This window comes from Acanthochromis polyacanthus, chromosome 13, assembly GCF_021347895.1.
Source record: "Acanthochromis polyacanthus isolate Apoly-LR-REF ecotype Palm Island chromosome 13, KAUST_Apoly_ChrSc, whole genome shotgun sequence".
Taxonomy (NCBI): Eukaryota; Metazoa; Chordata; class Actinopteri; family Pomacentridae; genus Acanthochromis; species Acanthochromis polyacanthus.
Window position 1 is genome coordinate 40634084 of NC_067125.1, and position 22684 is coordinate 40656767.

The following is a 22684-nucleotide window of genomic DNA, read 5'->3' on the forward strand; positions in this document are numbered from 1 at the left end:
TAGATTTGCCTACTAATGAGACATTAGTGTAATCTTCCAGCTGGACAAGTGCCACTCCCTCCTGGCTGTGCTGTGAAGCTCTCCTTAAGTTGTACAGCTCATCTATCTCCAACCTGATTTTCTTTTCTCAATGTTAAAAAAGTTCTTCCACATGAGTGCCTCGATCTACTTCATCCTCTGACACTGAAAGGTAAAAGTCAGCCTCCAGTTCAACTCTACAACTGTATCATTTCCACAATACCTGCTCACTTTTCAAATCTATGAAAGCTGTTCGCAGATGTTTACTAATTATGATTATACAGAGTGAAGATTTTAAAGAATACACACTAATTTGCTAAAGTGCAGTTTTCTCCTTTTCTATACTTTTACCTACAATATTCACAGCATGCTTTCTGGCTTCCCAGCAGCAGATGTACACAGCCCCTGAACAAATAGACTCTAAACTACATTAACACTGTGGCTGTGGAAGAACAGTTTCTCTGCTCCTGGAATGTTTCCACTTTCACAAGCCTTAATCATGCTGTGACCTCTTGGATGTGTCTTGTAAGCCCTTATAGCGGTTCTAAACCACAGGTTAGAAGTTATTTTACTTCAGCAAAAAGCCATGTCTGTAACACATTGCTGCATTTTGTCTTGTCTAGCCACGTTAATGTTGTACCCAGTGTTTCACCACAGTGACTACCATTTTTCACATTAGATTTTTTTTTGGTGAAACCCATCTTCCTTGAAAACCAAGCTTTCCTCTTTTCCCTATTTTTGTCTGTACTCTGAACTGACTTGATCGTGCTATAGAAATTATACAAAACCTCCTTGTATGAGGTATTAAACAAGTGTTATGTCATTTCCATAAACTTCAAGTATCTACATGAAGAGTCGGGCAAAAGCAAGACTTTGGTGACTGATGTCATTTGGCTCATGTGAATTTCCCAATTGTGGCTCTGTGTCTTACAGTATTTCTCTTAAAAAAAGGAACATTGTCCTCTCAATTATAAATATGCTGGAAGAGAATTTAACAATAAATGAACGGTTTCACAATTCACAGTGTGCTGCACATAAGCACTGGAGTACTTTCTGAAAATTCAAAACATTAAAATATAAATTGAAAATCCAACTGAACTGATTAGATTTATTTAATATTGCATTATATTAAACCAAATTAAAAATCGACCATTACTAAAGGGGTGTAGTGCGCTAGAGTGAAATGAGGCCAAAGCAAAAGCACAAAAAAGCCACTGTATATAACAAAACACAGAAACTTCAAGTATCTACATGAGGAGTCAGGCGAAAGTAAAACTTCGATGAAATTAGTTTGTGGAATTTGAAAGACTGATTGTCAGTGCTGAAGGACAGCTTTATCTGAAAGTCAAACAGAACCCAAACTACAAAGAAATTAAAGCAGTTGGAGGGTACATTACCATGATGGTTGTCACGACAACTGTCCGGTTCTCCATCGTTGAGCTGTCATTGGACAGAGCATTTTCATTCTGGACCAACACGAGTTTGTCTATGTCGTTCCAGTACCCAATCTGAGGCAAACGCAGGGAGAAAGAAGTGAGAGTATGAATGGAAGTGATAAGAGGGGAATATTCATCCCATCAATCCTACCCTTGCGCACTTTATGCAAAAGTGGAATTCAAGGAATGCACAATAAAATTAAAGTAGAGGAGATAAAACAGAAACAGTACAAGCAATGGAGTGAATGAGATGAGAGAAAGAAATAGAAAGCAAAAAAATAGTCAACAGAATGAGCGCACTCCAGCAAATTTCCCATTGGAACTGTAGAGGATATTGAGTGTGAGCCAAGAACCGTCAATAAACACACAGTGCTGTCGAAGGAACAGTTTCAATGCTGGAACATGGTGTTATTTCTTTATTAGAGATGACACATGCGTGCTTTTTTTTTTTTACAGGAAAGAGAAATTACAAAAGTGACTCTTATCCGGTTACTTTGGTGATTAAGAAGATGGATTATGTTTCAGCTTCTTATTTCCATCATTGCAGAATTGTATGTACTCCTACAGCTATTAAAACACGAGCTGCGATGGTTGGTTTGGTTGTAATTATCTAAAGTTATTCAAAATTGCACACAGACAGTTATTAATAATGAATAATGGAAACAATTATGAAGTAAATTAGTTCATATTTTAGGGGCGTGGAACAAAAGAAAAAAAATGTAGCACACATTCAATAGTGATGGATTATCCTTTAACAATAAAAGTACACACTCTTTCAGTGGTGATTAAAAGTAAAGTTCCTGCTGAAATGATGTCTTTTCACATTGTTTTAAACTGCGTCGCCTGGAAATATGACACGAATGTGGCTAAACTCGTAAATTCAAATATTTTCTCTTTACCTTGCGTGGTCCATTGCTCTTCAGTTCAAACACGTCCATGGTGTAATTCACTCTCCGACCATAGTGGTCAAACTGAATATTTCCAGTCAGGCCCTGAATGCGCACCTGGATTTACAGCAGGCAGTAAGGAAAGTAGAAAAGTATAAGTAAGACACTTTGTCCAATTGCTGCAGTTAAGATTACAGTCATCCTCACTGAACAGTCAGAAACGTAACAGAAGAGCAGCTGGTGTAACCGTTTACAGTTCAACCAGTCAAGCAGTATTTTTTTAGAAACAGTTCAATGCTTTTAACAACCAGCAGCAACAAAGAAAAGATTGAGTTTTACTTGCAGTAACGCAGTGCACAGCAAACAGTCAAGCTCATTTCAGGGATTTTATACAAAAGATTCTCAATTGCATGCAGGGACATCATTCCAAGGCTATCTGAATCCAGTGTGGGAATGGTGAACACTCCCACTAGCAGTGTAAGCTGCTACTAAACAGCCAGAATCATTCATTTTGAATGAAGATAACATATAATTCATTAGAAATAAAGTCTAGACATTGTTAATGTGGTAAATGACTATTCTAGCTGGAAACAGCTGATTTTTAATGGAATATCTCCATAGGGGTACAGAGGAACATTTCCAGCAACCATCACTCCTGTGTTCTAATGCTACATTGTGTTAGCTAAGGATGATAGAAGGCTAACTGATTATTAGGAAACCTTTGCGCAATTATGTTAGCACAGGAATAAAAGTGTGAGTTTCATGGAAAACCTCAAACTTTTGAATGGTAGTGTATAAAGTGCAAATCCTTTTCCAGTTAACAGAAGACATTTTCTTCACAAGATGATAATTGGTTTCAGGATTAAAGTTTAAAGAATGGCTGAGGTTAAAAGTTTTAGAGATATGTAGCACCTATTGTGTTCATTGTCAAGGCAACCAAAGCACTACAAGTCTGTATGATCAAAGTTTGAACAAGACTTTAAAAAACATAAACATGAGCTCAGACGTCTGGAACATTTACTCCTTTCTCATGCCAGATGTTTTATTTTCTGCCTTGGTGCATGTGTTTGTGTGTTCCTGCACATCTGTCTCAGCCTTTGGCAATCTGTCCATTCTAAACTTGAACATCAGACTCGTACTAACCTGTTTGAGCGCCCGCTCCATGTCTATTCCTTGGTTCCAGGGAGCAGCTGGATTGGCCAGGCAGTCGCCAGCATTGCCGCGGCGACTGATGTCGATTTTCTGACGGCGAAGGGTGCGGAAGGCTTCGGCCATTACAAGGACGCCATCATAAGTGAGAGAGGAGGTATACTGCAGAATAAGTAAAACACAGAAAAACAAATTTCATTTTATATGAAATAAATCAACTATTTCAGCTTTATTCTCACTTACTATGGAAATTCTTAATGAGAGGGACATTGAAACATAAACTTTACATATTTTATGAGACACTGTTTGAAAATTTAATATGTAAAACTAAGATATTCTCAGTATTTACTCATTTCCAGTTAGCTCTCCTATAAAGGCATACAATTCCCAAAAAACTGTGCTATTATTGGCAACTTGAGAGAGAGAACTATTAGCAATAATGTGCTTTGAATTTAGTGGTTAATATCAGTAACAGACTGTTCATTTTAAAGTGATGTTTCCTTATTAGCATTCCAATCCACTCATTTCAGTGCTGGAAACCCCAATAAATAGAACAGTAAAGTCACCACGGACATCTTCTGAGCTGTTTTTCAAAACCAAAGCAGGCCAAGCAAACAATGCAGAGATACACTGTGAGCTTGCAGGATTCATTTGAAATAAGGATCTGTTTCAAGAGCTATATTGCTGCATCAGGGTTTGAACCACCTAAACTCTCTATAATTCAATGTATGCAGCATGCTGACCGGCGCTACGATCTATCTTACTGCTCTGACTTTTATTTGAGCTCCCCATTTAACACCAATGAGCATCAATCAGCGCCACTGTAAATGTAACATCAGTGTAAATGTGCCAGCTTCAGACAGCCTTACAGTTGTCAAATACAGTCACTGGACAGGATCTGAAAGCCATTAAAGTGACGTTCAAATGTGTTTAAATCATACCGTGAGCTTGTTTATCAAGGGAATTCCCTCAGATGGAGAAATTCAGATTGGCGACATCCATAAATGTTTCATTGTGTTCAATTCTACAACATGCTTTAGCACTTTAGAAACAACCTACAACAAGAAAAAAAAATCTGTGAAACAAGATAGTGAGTAAGAACAAGAGACACAATATGACTATCCGCTCTCTAATGAAACTCTTACAAGTGGCAGTGATCTTGACAGATTGTTTGACAAATTCATTATAGGTAAGACAGAGCGCTGTGGGGAACAGCACCACACTCAGCAGCAGCACCCAGAACACACACACAGATGCTCAGTGCCACACAAATGGAGGCAGTCAAACACGCAGCGGGCTGCCTTCACATCACGGTGGAAACTAGTGGAGAAATGAAAATACGAGGACTCAGGGAAGACGGCTGAGGTACTCTACCGACGCTCTCCACGCCTCTGCAGGTAGTTTCTCTCATACTGACATCCCTTGATTTGTATACGACAAGGTGTGTTTTGGAAGGTTGCACAACCATGTCATCCTCCTTTCATCTCTACCCTTTGAAACTAAAGAAGCCTTTAGGCGTGTGACTGACACATGACGACTACAGAATCCAAATCAAGGGGAAAACAACAAAACTGATCCAACCAGCATGATATTTTCTGTCTCTGTCAGGGGCAGGAGAGAAACACCTTTGGGATACATAAAAAACAGTACTGAAAACATCAAATTGTAGATAATGTTCCCAGGATTGGTTCGACTCTCCTCGTCCAGCTGATATCAAAACCATTTTCCTCTTTAAACGTGGATTCTGACAACCCAGTCTCACATCAAATTGTGACATAGTCACGTTTGTCCACGATGCAAAACGTTACAATCTCACAATTTGGCCCTGAAAATTGTGAGATGCTCACGTTTTTTCCCGCAATTCTTTTCTATGGGTCTGACGAAGGGTCACGTGACTGCTTGCTGCAGGCTTCTCAAAATGAAAACATGGCGGCTATTCCTTTTATTTTCCGTGGAAAATGCATTATTTTAAGATAGTTTGGACAGAAAAAAACATTTTGATGACATTTTTAGTGAGAAATATATATAACACTTTCACATTATCCATTCAGTTATTGGAAATGATCTGTGGTTTGGTTTGTTTTTACGCTGAATTTCATTTCACGGCATTAAATTGTGACAGTGTCACATTTTGTACGTTATGCTGGTTGATTAGGACGCTGCCAAAAACGAAAACAAGCGGTGTGTTTATTTTTGTATTGTTGCATTGTGTAATTTTTTGAGTTGTTAAATCATTTATGTAACTCTTGGTGATTACTGCTAGTTACTGAGATGTCTTCCCCGGCCTTTCATCAGTTGACGCGCTTCGCTCCCTTGTTAACAAGTTGCATTTCAATGATCCACAAGTCTCTCGTTGTCAATGCAAACAACCGTATTTATTTCCATGAACGTGCTTTTACCGCAATCATTTGTTGAGCTCATCCATACACCAGTCAGCGCACAGCGATCTAAAACTTTATTCCTGCCCACAACAAGATTCCCCCTGTCTTTCTTTAGCCCGTGGAAGCGTCCATAGCAACCACCATAGCAACGGTGGGAAACGTAACAGTTCCACTCCAAGACGTGAAAGATTCATCGTAATAACAAACCAAAGATCACACACAAGAACTGAACGAATATTGTGAAATTAAAATGTATATTTTTTTGGTGTCGGTGTAATGCCTGAGGCTTTGCTGCTGTCCGCTTCCTGACCGTGGTCGGCAAAACACAGGGGAGAACGACTTGCAGAACCTGTTGCACCTTTCTTCTTCGGTGGTGTCTGTGTAAAACAATGTCCAACATGCAAACAGCACACCTAGCGCCATGAAGCACAAAATGCAGGTGTAAATCAATGACATCTTACAATTACAATGTCCTGTCTTTAACTAATAAAGACACATATATAAAGAACTTTACATCAGTTTGTTTGTTTTATTAAGATCCCCTATTAGCTTTTACAAAGCAGCAGCTATTCTTCCTGGGGTCTTCATAATTTCATTTGTGACAACACCAAAAAGCAACATGTACACAAAATACATACAAATCAAATTACAAAATACATAAACAATGCATACAAAAATACACATATACAATACAAATAACATACATATACAAAACCTGTCCTAACCAAAAGCATACAACACATAATACTCCCACCTTGAATTATAAAAATAAACTTTTCTTCTTCAAAGATACCATGACCTAACAGTAATAATTAAAGAATAATCTACCTCAGAAACCAACCATAACATGAATCACATAAACAGTGACATTACAGTCACTACATTTAAGTTTAAGATTTAATTTAATGAATTATTGTATTTTACAAATTTCTATTCCCAAGCAACCCACTAAACTAATAACTAAAATGTTGTGCTACATAATGCTCTTTTAGTTTTATTTTAAAGTTTTCAATATTCCCCGTTTTTGAGAAAATCCGGATGTTATCGCTCGCTCCCGACAAAAGCATCAGTTTTTTAAAATATTTTGGATTTCGATTAATTAGACAATGAACAAATTGGCGTAATTTCCTGGTGGGTGTGTTTATGCAGCCTATTAAATACTTTTTTCCCTATGAAATAAAGTACAATCCATACATCATGGTTCGGTGTTCATTGTTTGTTTTGTTCACTGACATAGTGCAATAAAGTTTTGTTTTTTAAACCATCCAGTACCGTGATGAATATTGAATGAATATGGTATCTCGTTTACATCTCTAATTAAGGAGCAAGAAATTTACTGACATTGATTTATGATTCAAGACAAGCAGAGGACACACTGTGTGCCCCTTTAATGTCCAAAAGGCCAGTTGAGGTCAAAATCTCACAGATTCTTTGACCAATTTGGACCAACCTGCACAGGTTTGATATTGGGTCCTAAAGCAATACTGGTGTACGTTTTCAGACCACCAGGACCTACAACGCCAAAATAGGAGCAAAAAAGACAATGGAACAGGGGCCTTTGTTAAAATGAATGAGAAACAGTGTGAGAACATCAATCAAAGTGCACCAAAGTGCATAAAGTCATAGAACAGGGTGTGCTAATTGCTCTGGGAGCAAGTCTGCAGTGAAAACACCTTTTATGGGGTCAAGGGTCACTAAATCTGAAGACTTCAAATGAAGGAGACATTTTGTGCAACATATCAAGTATCATAAAAGTCATTCCCAGTGGAATTCAAGTCTGATATTGTGTGGGCCTGTTCAGAGCAGTCACATGAAGCACTGTATCTGTTTACAAGGGTCTAGCCCAACGGGAACCTGCTTTTTTCAGCAGTGAGGCCTGCTAGTAGTGATGAAGCCTGAGGCCTTCAAACATGTAAAATACATTCCTGCTCGGTCATTTTTGGGTCTAGTGACACCAAATCGGACACACTCCTACTAGACCACCTCCTGACCTTGCATATTTTTTTTCAGAGAGTTAGCTCAAAAGGGGCCCGAGCACGGCCCTGTTTCTGACTCTATGGTTAACCCTTTAATGTCCAAATGCTTCAAAAGGGGCTAAAAAGGTCCAAATCTCACACATTCCTTCACCAATTTGGACCAAACTGCACAGGTTCTAGATATAGAGGCTAATGTGAACGCTCATGCACGTTTCAGACCTCCAGGGGCCCTGAAGAAGGAATGAGGGCCAAAAAAACCAAAGTGCATTTTTTCAGTTCTCTATACTTCTATCCATGGTTGTGCTGTTTTCATAGAGGCACACAACTTTATATTGCAGTAAACACAATGAGCCCAGGGGGATTTAAAATACGACTGGAGCAACTAGAAACTACTTCAGGGAGTTAATGACACACCAGCATAGCAACACAACTACAGCAACAACAAATACCACAACATCTACAGAGAAAAATATCATTATTCCTCTCCTCATTATTACAAAATATACAGACTCTTTATATATAAGGAACCATAAACACGCTAAAGACACAATAAAGTAGCCAAAAAAAGGTAATGAATAAATTTTCACACAAACAGACCTAAGTTTTGTGTGTGGGGGCAAAGTGTTCTTTTCAGAGTCAGTCAGCGCAGCACAGTGAGGTGCACCAAAGAAAATGAATGATAAAATGATGACTAAATGCTGAGATGTTATGATGAATAAAACAAAGATTTTTCAGTGATGGAATATTCTTTTCCACTTGTACAATGACTGCAAGGAAATTGTGCTGCAACCAAACAGCAAACTCTTTGAATGAACAATAAAGGCAACATGGAAATGCAGAAAATTACAGTTTGTCAAACGTCTGCTTGAAGCTGCTTCAAAAACGAGTTAATCTCTATGGATCCCTGCTTTAAAATGTCCAAGTTTACAGCAGTCTTTTTTGCTCCTATTTTGCCGTTATAGGTCCTGGTGGTCTGAAACCGTACACCAGTATTTCTTTAGGACCCAATATCAAGCATGTGCAGGTTGGTCCAAATCGGTCAAAGAATCTGTGAGATTTTGACCTTAATTGGCTTTTTGGACATTAAAGGGACACATTTCCAAACTTCAACATGGTACCATCTGGCCCCCTGTTGACCTAGGAGGCTGATATTGTATATACCGACTCACAAGGGGCCCTAGTACTTGTGGTTAAGATTTCGTCCCATTTGGGTAAAAAATGAGGGTGAGGGTCTAATTCCACTGGCAGAAGGCTCTCAGGGTCAATGAGTCTAACAAGACCTGATTTTCGTAACATGAACATTTGGTCACATTTTTCTACTGGGACCCTGGGGCTGATCTTTTAGTATGTTATACTAGGCTATATTTGGAGCTGAACTGTGCTGGTTTGGTGTCTCTATGACCTTCCTGTGACCCCTGGCGCAGGGTCAAAATGTCACATTTTTGGACATTGAAGCCCCATAAATTAGTAATTTTTGCATCAAATGAGCTGAAACTTTTAGGGGTGATTTAGGTGACCTTGGTGAACAATTGATCTGAAGCACAAGTCTCTATGTCGTTCCTGGAGCTACTTCCGGTTTGGGAGGGGCTAGCAAAACAGTTCCAGTGGATTTAGATTTTAGATGTTTCAGAGGTACCAGATCCCAGGTTTCAGCTCTCTGAGTGTAACAGAAGTGAAATGAGAGCAAAAGAGGGACAACTATTGAAAAACGTGTTTTTTTGGCCCTCATTCCTTCTTCAGGGCCCCTGGAGGTCTGAAAAGGTGCATGAGCGTTCACATTAGCCTCTATATCTAGAACCTGTGCAGTTTGGTCCAAATTGGTGAAGGAATGTGTGAGATTTGGACCTTTTTAGCCCCTTTTGAAGCATTTGGACATTAAAGGGTTAACCATAGAGTCAGAAACAGGGCCGTGCTCGGGCCCCTTTTGAGCTAACTCTCTGAAAAAAAATATGCAAGGTCAGGAGGTGGTCTAGTAGGAGTGTGTCCGATTTGGTGTCACTAGACCCAAAAATGACCGAGCAGGAATGTTTTTTACATGTTTGAAGGCCTCAGGCTTCATCACTACTAGCAGGCCTCACTGCTGAAAAAAGCAGGTTCCCGTGGGCCTAGACCCTTGTAAACAGATACAGTGCTTCATGTGACTGCTCTGAATAGTCCCACACAATATCAGACTTGAATTCCACTGGGAATGACTTTTATGATACTTGATATGTTGCACAAAATGTCTCCTTCATTTGAAGTCTTCAGATTTAGTGACCCTTGACCCCATAAAAGGTGTTTTCACTGCAGACTTGCTCCCAGAGCAATTAGCACACCCTGTTCTATGACTTTATGCACTTTGGTGCACTTTGATTGATGTTCTCACACTGTTTCTCATTCATTTTAACAAAGGCCCCTGTTCCAGTGTCTTTTTTGCTCCTATTTTGGCGTTGTAGGTCCTGGTGGTCTGAAAACGTACACCAGTATTGCTTTAGGACCCAATATCAAGCATGTGCAGGTTGGTCCAAATTGGTCAAAGAATTTGTGAGATTTTGACCTTAATTGGCCTTTTGGACATTAAAGGGGCACACAGTGTGTCCTCTGCTTGTCTTGAATCATAAATCAACGTCAGTAAATTTCTTGCTCCTTAATAAGAGATGTAAACGAGATGCCATATTCATTCAATATTCATCACGGTACTGGATGGTTTAAAAAACAAAACTTTATTGCACTATGTCAGTGAACAAAACAAACAATGAACACCGAACCATGATGTATGGATTGTACTTTATTTCATAGGGAAAAAAGTATTTAATAGGCTGCATAAACACACCCACCAGGAAATTACGCCAATTTGTTCATTGTCTAATTAATCGAAATCCAAAATATTTTAAAAAACTGATGCTTTTGTCGGGAGCGAGCGATAACATCCGGATTTTCTCAAAAACGGGGAATATTGAAAACTTTAAAATAAAACTAAAAGAGCATTACGTAGCACAACATTTTAGTTATTAGTTTAGTGGGTTGCTTGGGAATAGAAATTTGTAAAATACAATAATTCATTAAATTAAATCTTAAACTTAAATGTAGTGACTGTAATGTCACTGTTTATGTGATTTATGTTATGGTTGGTTTCTGAGGTAGATTATTCTTTAATTATTACTGTTAGGTCATGGTATCTTTGAAGAAGAAAAGTTTATTTTTATAATTCAAGGTGGGAGTATTATGTGTTGTATGCTTTTGGTTAGGACAGGTTTTGTATATGTATGTTATTTGTATTGTATATGTGTATTTTTGTATGCATTGTTTATGTATTTTGTAATTTGATTTGTATGCATTTTGTGTACATGTTGCTTTTTGGTGTTGTCACAAATGAAATTATGAAGACCCCAGGAAGAATAGCTGCTGCTTTGCAAAAGCTAATAGGGGATCTTAATAAAACAAACAAACAAACAAACAAACAAACTGATGTAAAGTTCTTTATATATGTGTCTTTATTAGTTAAAGACAGGACATTGTAATTGTAAGATGTCATTGATTTACACCTGCATTTTGTGCTTCATGGCGCTAGGTGTGCTGTTTGCATGTTGGACATTGTTTTACACAGACACCACCGAAGAAGAAAGGTGCAGCAGGTTCTGCACGTAGTTCTCCCGTGTTTTGCCGACCACGGTCAGAAAGCGGACAGCAGCAAAGCCTCAGGCATTACAGCGACACCAAAAAATATACATTTTAATTTCACAATATTCGTTCAGTTCTTGTGTGTGATCTTTGGTTTGTTATTACGATGAATCTTTCACGTCTTGGAGTGGAACTGTTACGTTTCCCACCGTTGCTATGGTGGTTGCTATGGACGCTTCCACGGGCTAAAGAAAGACAGGGGGATCGTGTTGTGGGCAGGAATAAAGTTTTAGATCGCTGTGCGCTGACTGGTGCATGGATGAGCTCAACAAATGATTGCGGTAAAAGCACGTTCATGGAAATAAATACGGTTGTTTGCATTGACAACGAGAGACTTGTGGATCATTGAAATGCAACTTGTTAACAAGGGAGCGAAGCGCGTCAACTGATGAAAGGCCGGGGAAGACATCTCAGTAACTAGCAGTAATCACCAAGAGTTACATAAATGATTTAACAACTCAAAAAATTACACAATGCAACAATACAAAAATAAACACACCGCTTGTTTTCGTTTTTGGCAGCGTCCTAATCAACCAGCATAACGTACAAAATGTGACACTGTCACAATTTAATGCCGTGAAGTGAAATTCAGCGTAAAAACAAACCAAACCACAGATCATTTCCAATAACTGAATGGATAATGTGAAAGTGTTATATATATTTCTCACTAAAAATGTCATCAAAATGTTTTTTTCTGTCCAAACTATCTTAAAATAATGCATTTTCCACGGAAAATAAAAGGAATAGCCGCCATGTTTTCATTTTGAGAAGCCTGCAGCAAGCAGTCACGTGACCCTTCGTCAGACCAATACAAAAGAATTGGGGGGAAAAAACGTGAGCATCTCACAATTTTCAGGGCCAAATTGTGAGATTGTAACGTTTTGCATCGTGGACAAACGTGACTATGTCACAATTTGATGTGAGACTGGGTTGATTCTGAAGTAGGACAAAACATTTAGCCGAACCATTCCATATTGGGCCAGGGGGCAGATTTATAAATGATGTATACAGTAAAAGAAAGCATGTGCCACTTTTCACACATATTTATAAAAAATGTATGCAACACATTTGTGTAGGGGCGGCATGGATCAGTGGGCAGAGTGGCCGTCTTGCAACCAGAGGGTTGCCGGTCCGATCCCGGAGAGCTCATGTCGAGGTGTCCCTGAGCAAGACCCCTAACCCCTAATTGCTCCTGGTGGGTCGTGGTTAGCGCCTTGCATGGCAGCTTCCACCATCAGTGTGTGAATGTGTGAATGTGACGTATCATGTAAAGCGCTTTGGGTATCTTTCAGGTATAGTAAAGCGCTATATAAATACAGACCATTTACCATTTAGAATATCTGCATCAAGATTTACACCAAGTGAACTGACCTGAGTGAGATTAAGCAATGTTAGAAGGCGCTGTAGTCATAATCTCCTCATTCATTTATTTTTGTACAATTTTTACTTAAATGACATGGGAATATCAGAGTAATTGATTAGTCAGTACACATTCATACAAACTGAAAAATAGCAAACTAAAAACCAATTACCTCAGTTCTTTAAATGTTAGCATGTTAACATGCTAAAATGAAGAACTTGGTAAACAATATACCTGCTAAAACTCAGCATGTCATTTCGTACATGTTATACACCAATCAGCCACAACATGAGCACTGACAGGTAAAGTGAATAACATTGAGCATGTTGGTACTTTGTGGTGTTTTGCTGGAAAACCTTGGATTTTGGCGTCCGCGTTGAACGCCCAAATAAACATCCCAGGACAAGCACACACAAGCACCAAATGTAACCGACCTAACCCTGCAGGAAAACGCACCCTGCCACATCACAAAAACATCAAATAATCAGGAACATCTTGAGGAACATGACAATCACACAAAATGTAGATTTGACCTCCAAACTTCCTAGAACCCTTTCTAAGCAACAATCAACTGGATGCAGTGGAACAAGTTTGATCAGTAGAGGCCCCACTGCACAACCCAGAGCACCCAAAGGATCGACTGCCAACACCCTGGTGCCAGACCCCATAGGACACCCTGAGAGGTTCTCTGGTCCAGGTCCATTGGTTCAAAACATTTTTGGTGACATAAGGGGGATCAACACAGGTTGTCATAATGTTATGCCTGACTGGTGAACTGTACAGCTTTACATGGCTGCTAGTGTGGCAAATTGCACTGATAAGCCTAAACAGTATTATCAAATCTTGATGTTTAGAAGGGAAACCTTGGGTTCAAGCATAGATGTGGAAGCTACTCTGACCCAAACCACTTAACTAAAAATCATTCCACACCAAGGACTATGACACTCACCCTGCCACAATGCAGAAAATGCTCAGAAACAGCTCAGGTGACACAATAAAGAGCTCAAGGTGCCTCCAAACTCCCCAGATCTCAATCTGATTGAGCATCAAAGGGATGCCCCAGAACAAAGTTGATCCACCCTACAACTCACAGAATCCACAAGAATCCACTGATGTCCCAAAACCAGACAAACCAGGACCCACATGGAGGACCCTTGATGGGCCAGACCTATTGTGATGGAAAAAGGACCTATACGACGTTAGGCTGATTGGTGTGCTTTTTTCTGTTTCACATTTCTAACAAAAACATGTCCCTTTAGTTTTGATAACTGCTAGTAGCAATTTCCCTCATGCATGTGTGCCGTTTGATTAAATAAAGTCATGTTTCACTGTACTGTACCACAGGGAACGTAATATAACACCGGCACAGTTAATGTCACACTGACAAACACGAAGCTCTTTCATTAATTTTTCTAGTCAAGTTATTAGAGAAAGTAGAAATGAAAAATGAAGACCGTTACTTTAAAGCCGTTTGGACAAGCATATTTAATTCGTCAAACAAGCTTTGCACAGGTGTCTGGCAAACATTAAATGCTTTACACATGGATCAATATTGATAAAGTTAGCCCCACTTCCTCTTAAATAAGCTAACACAGATGTTCTAAACTAATTTATATTCTCATCTTGCAATCAGAGGAAATGAATTTAAAAAAAGCAAAATAAGAGCTAACTCGGAGGATACGAGTGATCAGAAGCATTGTAGCTAAATTTAAATGAAGTTGAAATATTTCTTTGCCAGGTCACTGATCATTTTCATTACATTTCAGGAAAATCTCCAGGCACACTAAAGCTCATTTCAAGGAGCACCAGCAGTTAAGAGAGTTTGATTGATGCCCAAAAGCAGCCAGCTCAAAATCCAGTCTCTGGTGTAGAAGGGACAAGTCCCAGTAGCGCTTTTCACACTGAATATTATTAGACCAGATTTCCACTTGGCCTAAGGCTACCGGTTGGCCCAAGGCTAACTGAACTCAGTTTTTACACTGCACAAATTAGCCAGGAGCAATTTGGAGGCATGTGTTGTCACTAGAGGCATGTGACTTTCTGTTATTGTGTTAAATCATTAAAATCGTGTTTCCACGTTTGCAAAAGGCAGAACAAAAGCATTATTCTGGTGGTTGCAATGGAAAGAAAAATGTTGAATATACTAACAGTTGTGAAAGTTGAGAACATTTGCAATTCTGTTTGCTTCTGTTTAGTGCATCTAAATATGTTCAGTGTGTTTATTTGTCACTGCCATGCATAATAAGCTCAATTAATGCACTAAATGCTGTGTAAGTGCTGATGCTAATTAGAATTCATCAGGTGAATCTGAAAATGATGATTAGCCAATTAAAACTGGTCATACTGTGACAAATGACATGCCAATAATGAAACAATGACCATCAATATATATTTGAAACGCTGAAAGGGACACACACAGGATAGTCTTTATGTAGTTACTGCTCTGTTTGTGTGAGAGTTCCTGGAGAGCGAGGGATTGAGAGCTGCACCACAATGTGTTTTAAAACAGTAGGTAGACATAATAGACATATGAGTAATTATGCAACTCTAGTTAACTGCAGGTCAGTACCCTGTCACCAGAGGAGTATTTGGGCCAGTGAGGTCTGAGAAATGACAGGGGATTCAGTTGTGAACTTGTATACACAACTGGGAGGAAAAAGTGAGAGAAAACAGTTGAGGAAGGCTAAAGAAAATTAAGCAGAACAGATGTGACAGAGAAGTCTTTAGTCTGACGAATCTTTATGCATCACATTAACCTTGGCACTAAATCCCAGATCAGCCTTTACACCTTTCTCATATCCTGAGGTCATGCTCTGATTGGCTCAGACGCTCCACCAAGTGCACCGCACTGAATGATTCAAGTACAGCATATCACCCTGTGACTGAATAGCTGATTAAAAACATCAGTGTATGCGGCTTTTGTGGCGAATTTCAGGCACAAAGAACAATTTGCACACCAATGTCACCATGCCTAAATGTATGTGTGTACTGCAGATGTATTTCTGTGCAACACAGCTACACTTCTAAAGGAAGTCTCAGCAGAGGTTTTGCAATTTTTCTTTTTCATTCCTATTTTCTCTGCCATTACCACTATCAGACACGATTAGATTTTAAGTAGTGACAGCTCTCGCAGAGACAGACTTCCAATTTGTCTATTAAAGGATGAGACAACATGTTTCTATTACCTTAGGTGGGCTTTCAGATCCAGGATACTCTCTCTGATCCAGTTTGTTCCAGCGCTGCATCAGTTTTATGACGATAGGCTTGCTGAAGTCCACCAGCTGGAAACCGGTCACGTTGGCCCCACCATGCATGAACCTCTCCAGAGATATGTCCTTAAAACCCTTGGAGAGGAAAAGCAAGCAAGCAAGAAAGACAGAAGAGGAATGAGGGAAAGAAAACGTGATAAGAGGGGCAATGCCTGCACAGAAAGCAGATAAACCATTCCTGACCAGGTGTGTGTCCACTTTTGCTGACATATGATACTCCACATACTCCTCACTTTATGCATACTCATTTTACTTGATCATCTATACCACTACTTAGCCTAGAGTGAGCTTCACAGCTGCAAGTGTGACTAAATGCAGAGTGATACTTTACAGTGAAGTGTTAGTGAAGAGGGATCAATCTGTTATGGGGCCAGAGACAGCGGTAGAGTACAGACATGTGAGGGTTATCCTGGGTTGATTGATGTTAATTGCTAAAAGCTCTGAGAAGCTATCTAGCTTGACCTGAGCACACTGGCCCCTTTTTCACTGCCCCAGAGAGAACTGCTGTTGAACAGATTTTGGGGATTAAGGTTGAAGCAGTGATTCATTTACTGATGTGTGTTCCAGCAGCATCCAACAACTATGACGTTGTCAAGGATAGAAAAATGGTAACACACTAATTTCAGAGTAAGGGATATAAAGGTCTTTGGTGGCACTATGAGGGAAAACGACAACACAGAACTGGAAAAGGTGGGTTTTTTTTTCTGCAAGTGGCTACAGAAAATTATCAACTTTGTAATAAATTGTCACAGGTTGGATGTCAAAGTTGCAGTAAGTAAAATACGACTCACAGCCAGCTTTGGAAATACAGATTTCATGTTACTTAGATTTCAAAGCTTCATCTCACTGATATGTATGTGTTTGTTGGGGGTCCAAAGAACCTGAGAGGTGTTCAATATAGCCTGACTTTCCTTGTGATGGAACAACAAACCTAAACCCCAGTCAGAGATCATGAGCATCATGACAATGATTATCCACTTTCTTCGTTAACACAGGTTTCCTTCACCAGGCTATGTACAATTCCTCACAAAAGGTGAGATTTAATGCATCATTTGACTCTTCTTCTGCACAAAATTGATCAGTGATGAGCCGCCGACTTCAATCAAGAGGAACAGGTTGCGATAACAGAGAAATGTGATTTAAAAAATGATTACAGTAAAAAGCAAAGCTACTGCAAATGAGGAATGACAGCAATGCTAGTACAAAATTGTTAATCGTGTCACTCTCATTGCAGCTGCTTGTTTCTCACAAGTGCATTTAGCTCTGACAATGTCCCACAATGAAGCATACATGGAAACCAGTGCAGTTTCCCATCTATGTTCTATTAGCTGCAGTATCAGCAGTGTAAAAATGACTCAGCAGGAAGTGAGGGCCAAGTATAAACACATACTCTTTGGTGCAGAAAATGCTTTCTTCATCAGTAACTGAATGCATGTAGGCTGGTAGATGAATCTGTATCATTTATAAAGAATATCCTGAGGAAAACAACTGGTGAAAGAAAGTGTATCATAAGTTGCCGCTACGATCTTGCAGGTTAAATGAGACTGAACCTCTGTGATAGTAAAATCTCTGGCTTTCAGTTCAACATACCTCATTAATCTTGCTTCATAGTGTGCACTTCTGATATCTGAACTATCCTCATTAAAACAAGACATTACAGCAACACTTGAGCGAGCGTGTCTCAAAATAACAGCTGAAAGCAATGCCATTAAAGTTCTTACCAGGTTTGCTATGATGTAATGGTAACCTTTTACGTGCTTCCCCACACTAACGGCCTGCAGAGAGAGAAAGAGAGAAAACGTTACTGCATGGCTACCTCCTAATGTACATGTAGTATAATAACCCAGAAAAGAAGGGGGGAGGAGGAGTCAAACTAGAAATAATGTGGACTTCCTCCCATCTGTTGCTCCCTTACTCTCCTTATAGTGTGGTTGTTTTACTATGCTGAATAACCCTCGTGTTGTCCTTACCAAAAAATGTTGTTGCCTTGTCTGAAAAATGTCCAAAAATTCAGAAAACATTTCCCCAAATTTATAAAAATTTGCAAAATCTTCAGGAAGAAAATTCCTGAAAGGTTTCCCTCAAAAGTTTTATTTTTTTAAAAATAAAAAATCCCCAAATTTGACAGCAAAATTCACTGGATGTTGGTTGATTTTTTTGTGAATGTTCTTAAACATTTTTTAAAATTTGTTTTTTTCCACCAAAAAATTTTTCAAAAATTTCCTGAAAAAATTGAAAATGTGGAAGTTTTAACTGTGAATATATATATATATATATATTTTCCACATTTTTAAAACTTTAAAACGGGTCAATTTGACCCGCAGGACAACATGAGGGTTAAAAGCAGATTAAGTGATCAGGACTTCAATAGTTTTTGGTGCCATGCTGGTTACAACTGCACAGCCTCTAGAGCACCTTGTTCTGCTAATTAGCTTCCAATTTGAAACCTGCGAGATTTTTATTTATTTTTTGTCATTGCTACATGTTTATGGAGGGATGGAGTGAAATATGGCCCATTTTTCAACAAAGGAAAAATATGCATATTCATATTAACATGGTGCATTAACCTAATTAATATACTGTTCACATTCCTTCTTTGTCTCTCTCACCCACACATATCAACAGCTATATAATGACACAGACAGACAGATGTACACACTAACACACACACACGCACAGACACACACAGATCGCAGCTGGCAGGGGCAGACAAACAGAGCAGTCTCTGTCTCAGAGCAGGGATGCTGGCCAACGCCAGCCCTGCAGAGCTCACTGTGATGGGAGTGTGTGTTTGTGTCTGCATGCCTGTCTCAGTGTATACTTATGTGTGTGAATGTTGGTGTGCGTCTCCGTCTGTCTGTTCACTCACCACAGAAGCCAATTAAGAAACAGTCTGTCTGTCTGTCTGTCTGTCTGTGATGCTGCTATTGGTGTGGGTTTGTATGTCTGCAACTGTTCTTCTAAAAGCTGCTGTGTATGGTGAGCATATAGTGCAGTTTAGCATGTGTTAGGTTTTTATGCAGTGGTAGTAATTGCGCGTGCGATGAGTTCTTGCGTGTGTGTGTTTAGCGGTGCGTGTCATTGAGATTGTCAGATGCGCAGACAGAGGATCAGATGTGATGACAGGTGGCAGAACCAATGGGATGTTACACTCCAACCTGAGTCAAAGGCCACACACACACACACTCACACACATACACACACACACATTTGTGCCACCTGTCAGGGCTCAAGCCTCAACCATCAAGCGAGACAGATCATGTAATGAACTTAGACAAGCGTAAGGTGTCAGAGTGTATGGTTTAGATGTACTTGTACACATTTGTGTGTATGCTCAAAATCTGGGTGCCAATGGACAGCACAGTGTCATCACTGGAATTGCGCACTGATGTAGCTGCAGGGGCAGTTACATTTTTCATTCCACATCATGAACTCCAGGAAAAGAGAAAAAAAACAAAGAACTAAAATCGTGTTTTCTTTCCAGATGTCAGAAAGCATCAGGAGTGCAGTTGAAACTAGCCGTGTGCAGCAGACAGCAGGCAGACTGACACTAAAGGGGGGGGGGTGACATAATGCAATTTTAATTTATATAATTAATATATATATATATATATATATAATTTTAATTTGTAACATACTGACTTAAATTGTTTCCAGTTTTTCTCACAGGGTCTTACTACTTACCACAGTCCACAATGTGGTTTGTTGCTCATTATTAAGTGTTAAATGCTGTTAAGTCCAGGTCAGTGATGCAATCTCTGCCTTGTCACTAGAAATCTCAGTGACAGCAACACTGCCACATAAAAATAGGGTAAAAGAGGAACGCTTCCTGGACATATACTGAGTAAATATTCACAAAACAGAGGTGCTCTTTGGTAGGGGAAAAATCGTAATAAAAGCATAAAAACACCAAGGCACTCTCTGGGTGAATAAAATGCCTTTAATACTACATGGCAAGTCAAAAAAGGAGACAATAAGCCCCGACGCGTTTCAGCCTACAAGGCTTTCCTCAGGGGGACAAACAGAGTAAAAGGACACACCATGTGGTCCTTATAATCAAAAGAACCAACCAATAGAAATCCTCCACCTGTCAAGGAGGAAGTGGAGAGAGTAACCAGTGCTTGCAAGCACTAAAAAAAAAAAAATCAAAGAAAAACAGAATAATCAATATCCTCATTCAGTCCAGGATATTTCGTAGCTTGTAATTTATATATCCAAAAGGTCTCACGTTGTCTTAATTTTTTCAATCTATTTCCTTTTTGTATTGAGTCCTGTATATGTTCAATTCCATGTATTTGGAGAGAAGATGGGTTACTATTGTGGAGGTCCAAGAAATGTCTAGCCATAGGATAATTGGTGTTAGCTGTACGGATAGCATATTTATGTTCAGCCAATCTGTCCTGCAGTCGTCTCTTAGTCATCCCTATGTAGAAGACTTGACATGTTGGGCAGACCAGTCTATAGATGACAAAAGTAGTTTTACAATTAATGAAGTGCTTAATTGAAAACTCCTGGCCTGAATGAAGATCCAAAAAGGTTTTTGTATTCAGAACATTAGTGCAATGATTACAGTTTTGACATTTGTATGAACCAATAGGTTTAAAGTCAAGCCAAGTTCTTTTGCAGGAAGAAGGCTGATAACTATGAACCAGTTTGTCTTTAAGGGTGGGGCATTTTTTAAAACAAAATAAAGGAGGCTTTGGGAAAATTTGTCTCAGAGTTTCATCACTGTTAATAATATCCCAGTTCTTTTTGATAATGTTTCTAATACCATTAGCCTCAACGCTGTATGTAGTGCAAAAAACAACACCTTCCCTAGAATCCTTGGGGGGATTTCTTACCAAAAGCCTATCCCTATTCAAATTTTGTACCCTTAGATAAGCCTTTTGCAGAGTCTTTCTGTTATATCCTCTTTCCTCAAATCTAGAAATCATCTCCTTAGATTTAATCTCAAAATCATTATCGTCATCACATATTCTTCTGACTCTTTGTAACTGTCCATATGGAATATTTTCTTTCAACCAATTAGGATGACAGCTTTTATTATGCAAAATGGTGTTCCTGTCAGTTATTTTTCTGAATAGAGTTGTGTGTAGATTACCCAAATGATCTTTATAAATTGTCATATCCAAAAAATTAACTTTTTCTTTGCTGTATTCTAATGAGAGCCGTATATTGGGATTAATATTATTCAGAAATAAATGAAATTCTTTTAATTCTTGCTCTGTACCAGACCAGAATAAACACACATCATCAATATATCGCCCCCACCAAATAATGTATTTATAGAACCTGTTAAACTCTGTGTTAAGGACATAGTCTTGTTCCCATTTTCCTAGGAATAGTCCTGCATATGAAGGGCTATAACAGGCTCCCATAGCACAACCCTTAACCTGTCTAAAAACTTTATCTTCAAATACAAAAATATTATTATTTAAAGTCCACTTGGTAAGTGAAATCAAGAACTCATTAGGAGGCATATCTGTGGGAAGGCGGTCACTAAGATAAAACCTCATAGCTGCCAGTCCTTCTTCATGTACAATGTTAGAATAGAGGCTTTCCACATCCAAAAATGCCCCACCCTTAAAGACAAACTGGTTCATAGTTATCAGCCTTCTTCCTGCAAAAGAACTTGGCTTGACTTTAAACCTATTGGTTCATACAAATGTCAAAACTGTAATCATTGCACTAATGTTCTGAATACAAAAACCTTTTTGGATCTTCATTCAGGCCAGGAGTTTTCAATTAAGCACTTCATTAATTGTAAAACTACTTTTGTCATCTATAGACTGGTCTGCCCAACATGTCAAGTCTTCTACATAGGGATGACTAAGAGACGACTGCAGGACAGATTGGCTGAACATAAATATGCTATCCGTACAGCTAACACCAATTATCCTATGGCTAGACATTTCTTGGACCTCCACAATAGTAACCCATCTTCTCTCCAAATACATGGAATTGAACATATACAGGACTCAATACAAAAAGGAAATAGATTGAAAAAATTAAGACAACGTGAGACCTTTTGGATATATAAATTACAAGCTACGAAATATCCTGGACTGAATGAGGATATTGATTATTCTGTTTTTCTTTGATTTTTTTTTTTTTAGTGCTTGCAAGCACTGGTTACTCTCTCCACTTCCTCCTTGACAGGTGGAGGATTTCTATTGGTTGGTTCTTTTGATTATAAGGACCACATGGTGTGTCCTTTTACTCTGTTTGTCCCCCTGAGGAAAGCCTTGTAGGCTGAAACGCGTCGGGGCTTATTGTCTCCTTTTTGACTTGCCATGTAGTATTAAAGGCATTTTATTCACCCAGAGAGTGCCTTGGTGTTTTTATGCTTTTACTGCCACATAAAACTCTAGTGTTACATCCATTAAAACAGTATCTCATGATCTACAATCCTGCAGGGTGGTTCAAGTTCCAGATAAGTGTCAAATATCTTTACCACACGTCTGCCGTTAGATAATAGTGCTTTTTGTAATCCTGTGATGTCATTCAGCAAGAGACTCTACAGTGTTTAGTAATGCAACTTTTGATGT

General features: G+C 39.0%; 1 protein-coding gene across 6 annotated transcripts in view; it reads right to left on the minus strand.

The window, feature by feature from the left end:
- Window positions 1-22684, minus strand: part of gria4a (glutamate receptor, ionotropic, AMPA 4a) — a 125146-nt gene that overhangs the window by 51144 nt on the left and 51318 nt on the right. For all 6 annotated transcript variants that reach the window (XR_007945735.1, XM_022195917.2, XM_022195916.2 and 3 more), the window contains exons 6-10: window positions 17858-17911; window positions 16053-16211; window positions 3485-3652; window positions 2354-2458; window positions 1416-1526 (exon numbers count right to left, since the gene is read on the minus strand). Coding sequence is in view for 5 of the 6 variants with exons in the window: in XM_022195917.2 (XP_022051609.1) it covers window positions 1416-1526; window positions 2354-2458; window positions 3485-3652; window positions 16053-16211; window positions 17858-17911 (597 nt within the window). In the remaining variant the exon portion in view is untranslated. The remainder of the gene's footprint in view (window positions 1-1415; window positions 1527-2353; window positions 2459-3484; window positions 3653-16052; window positions 16212-17857; window positions 17912-22684) is intronic.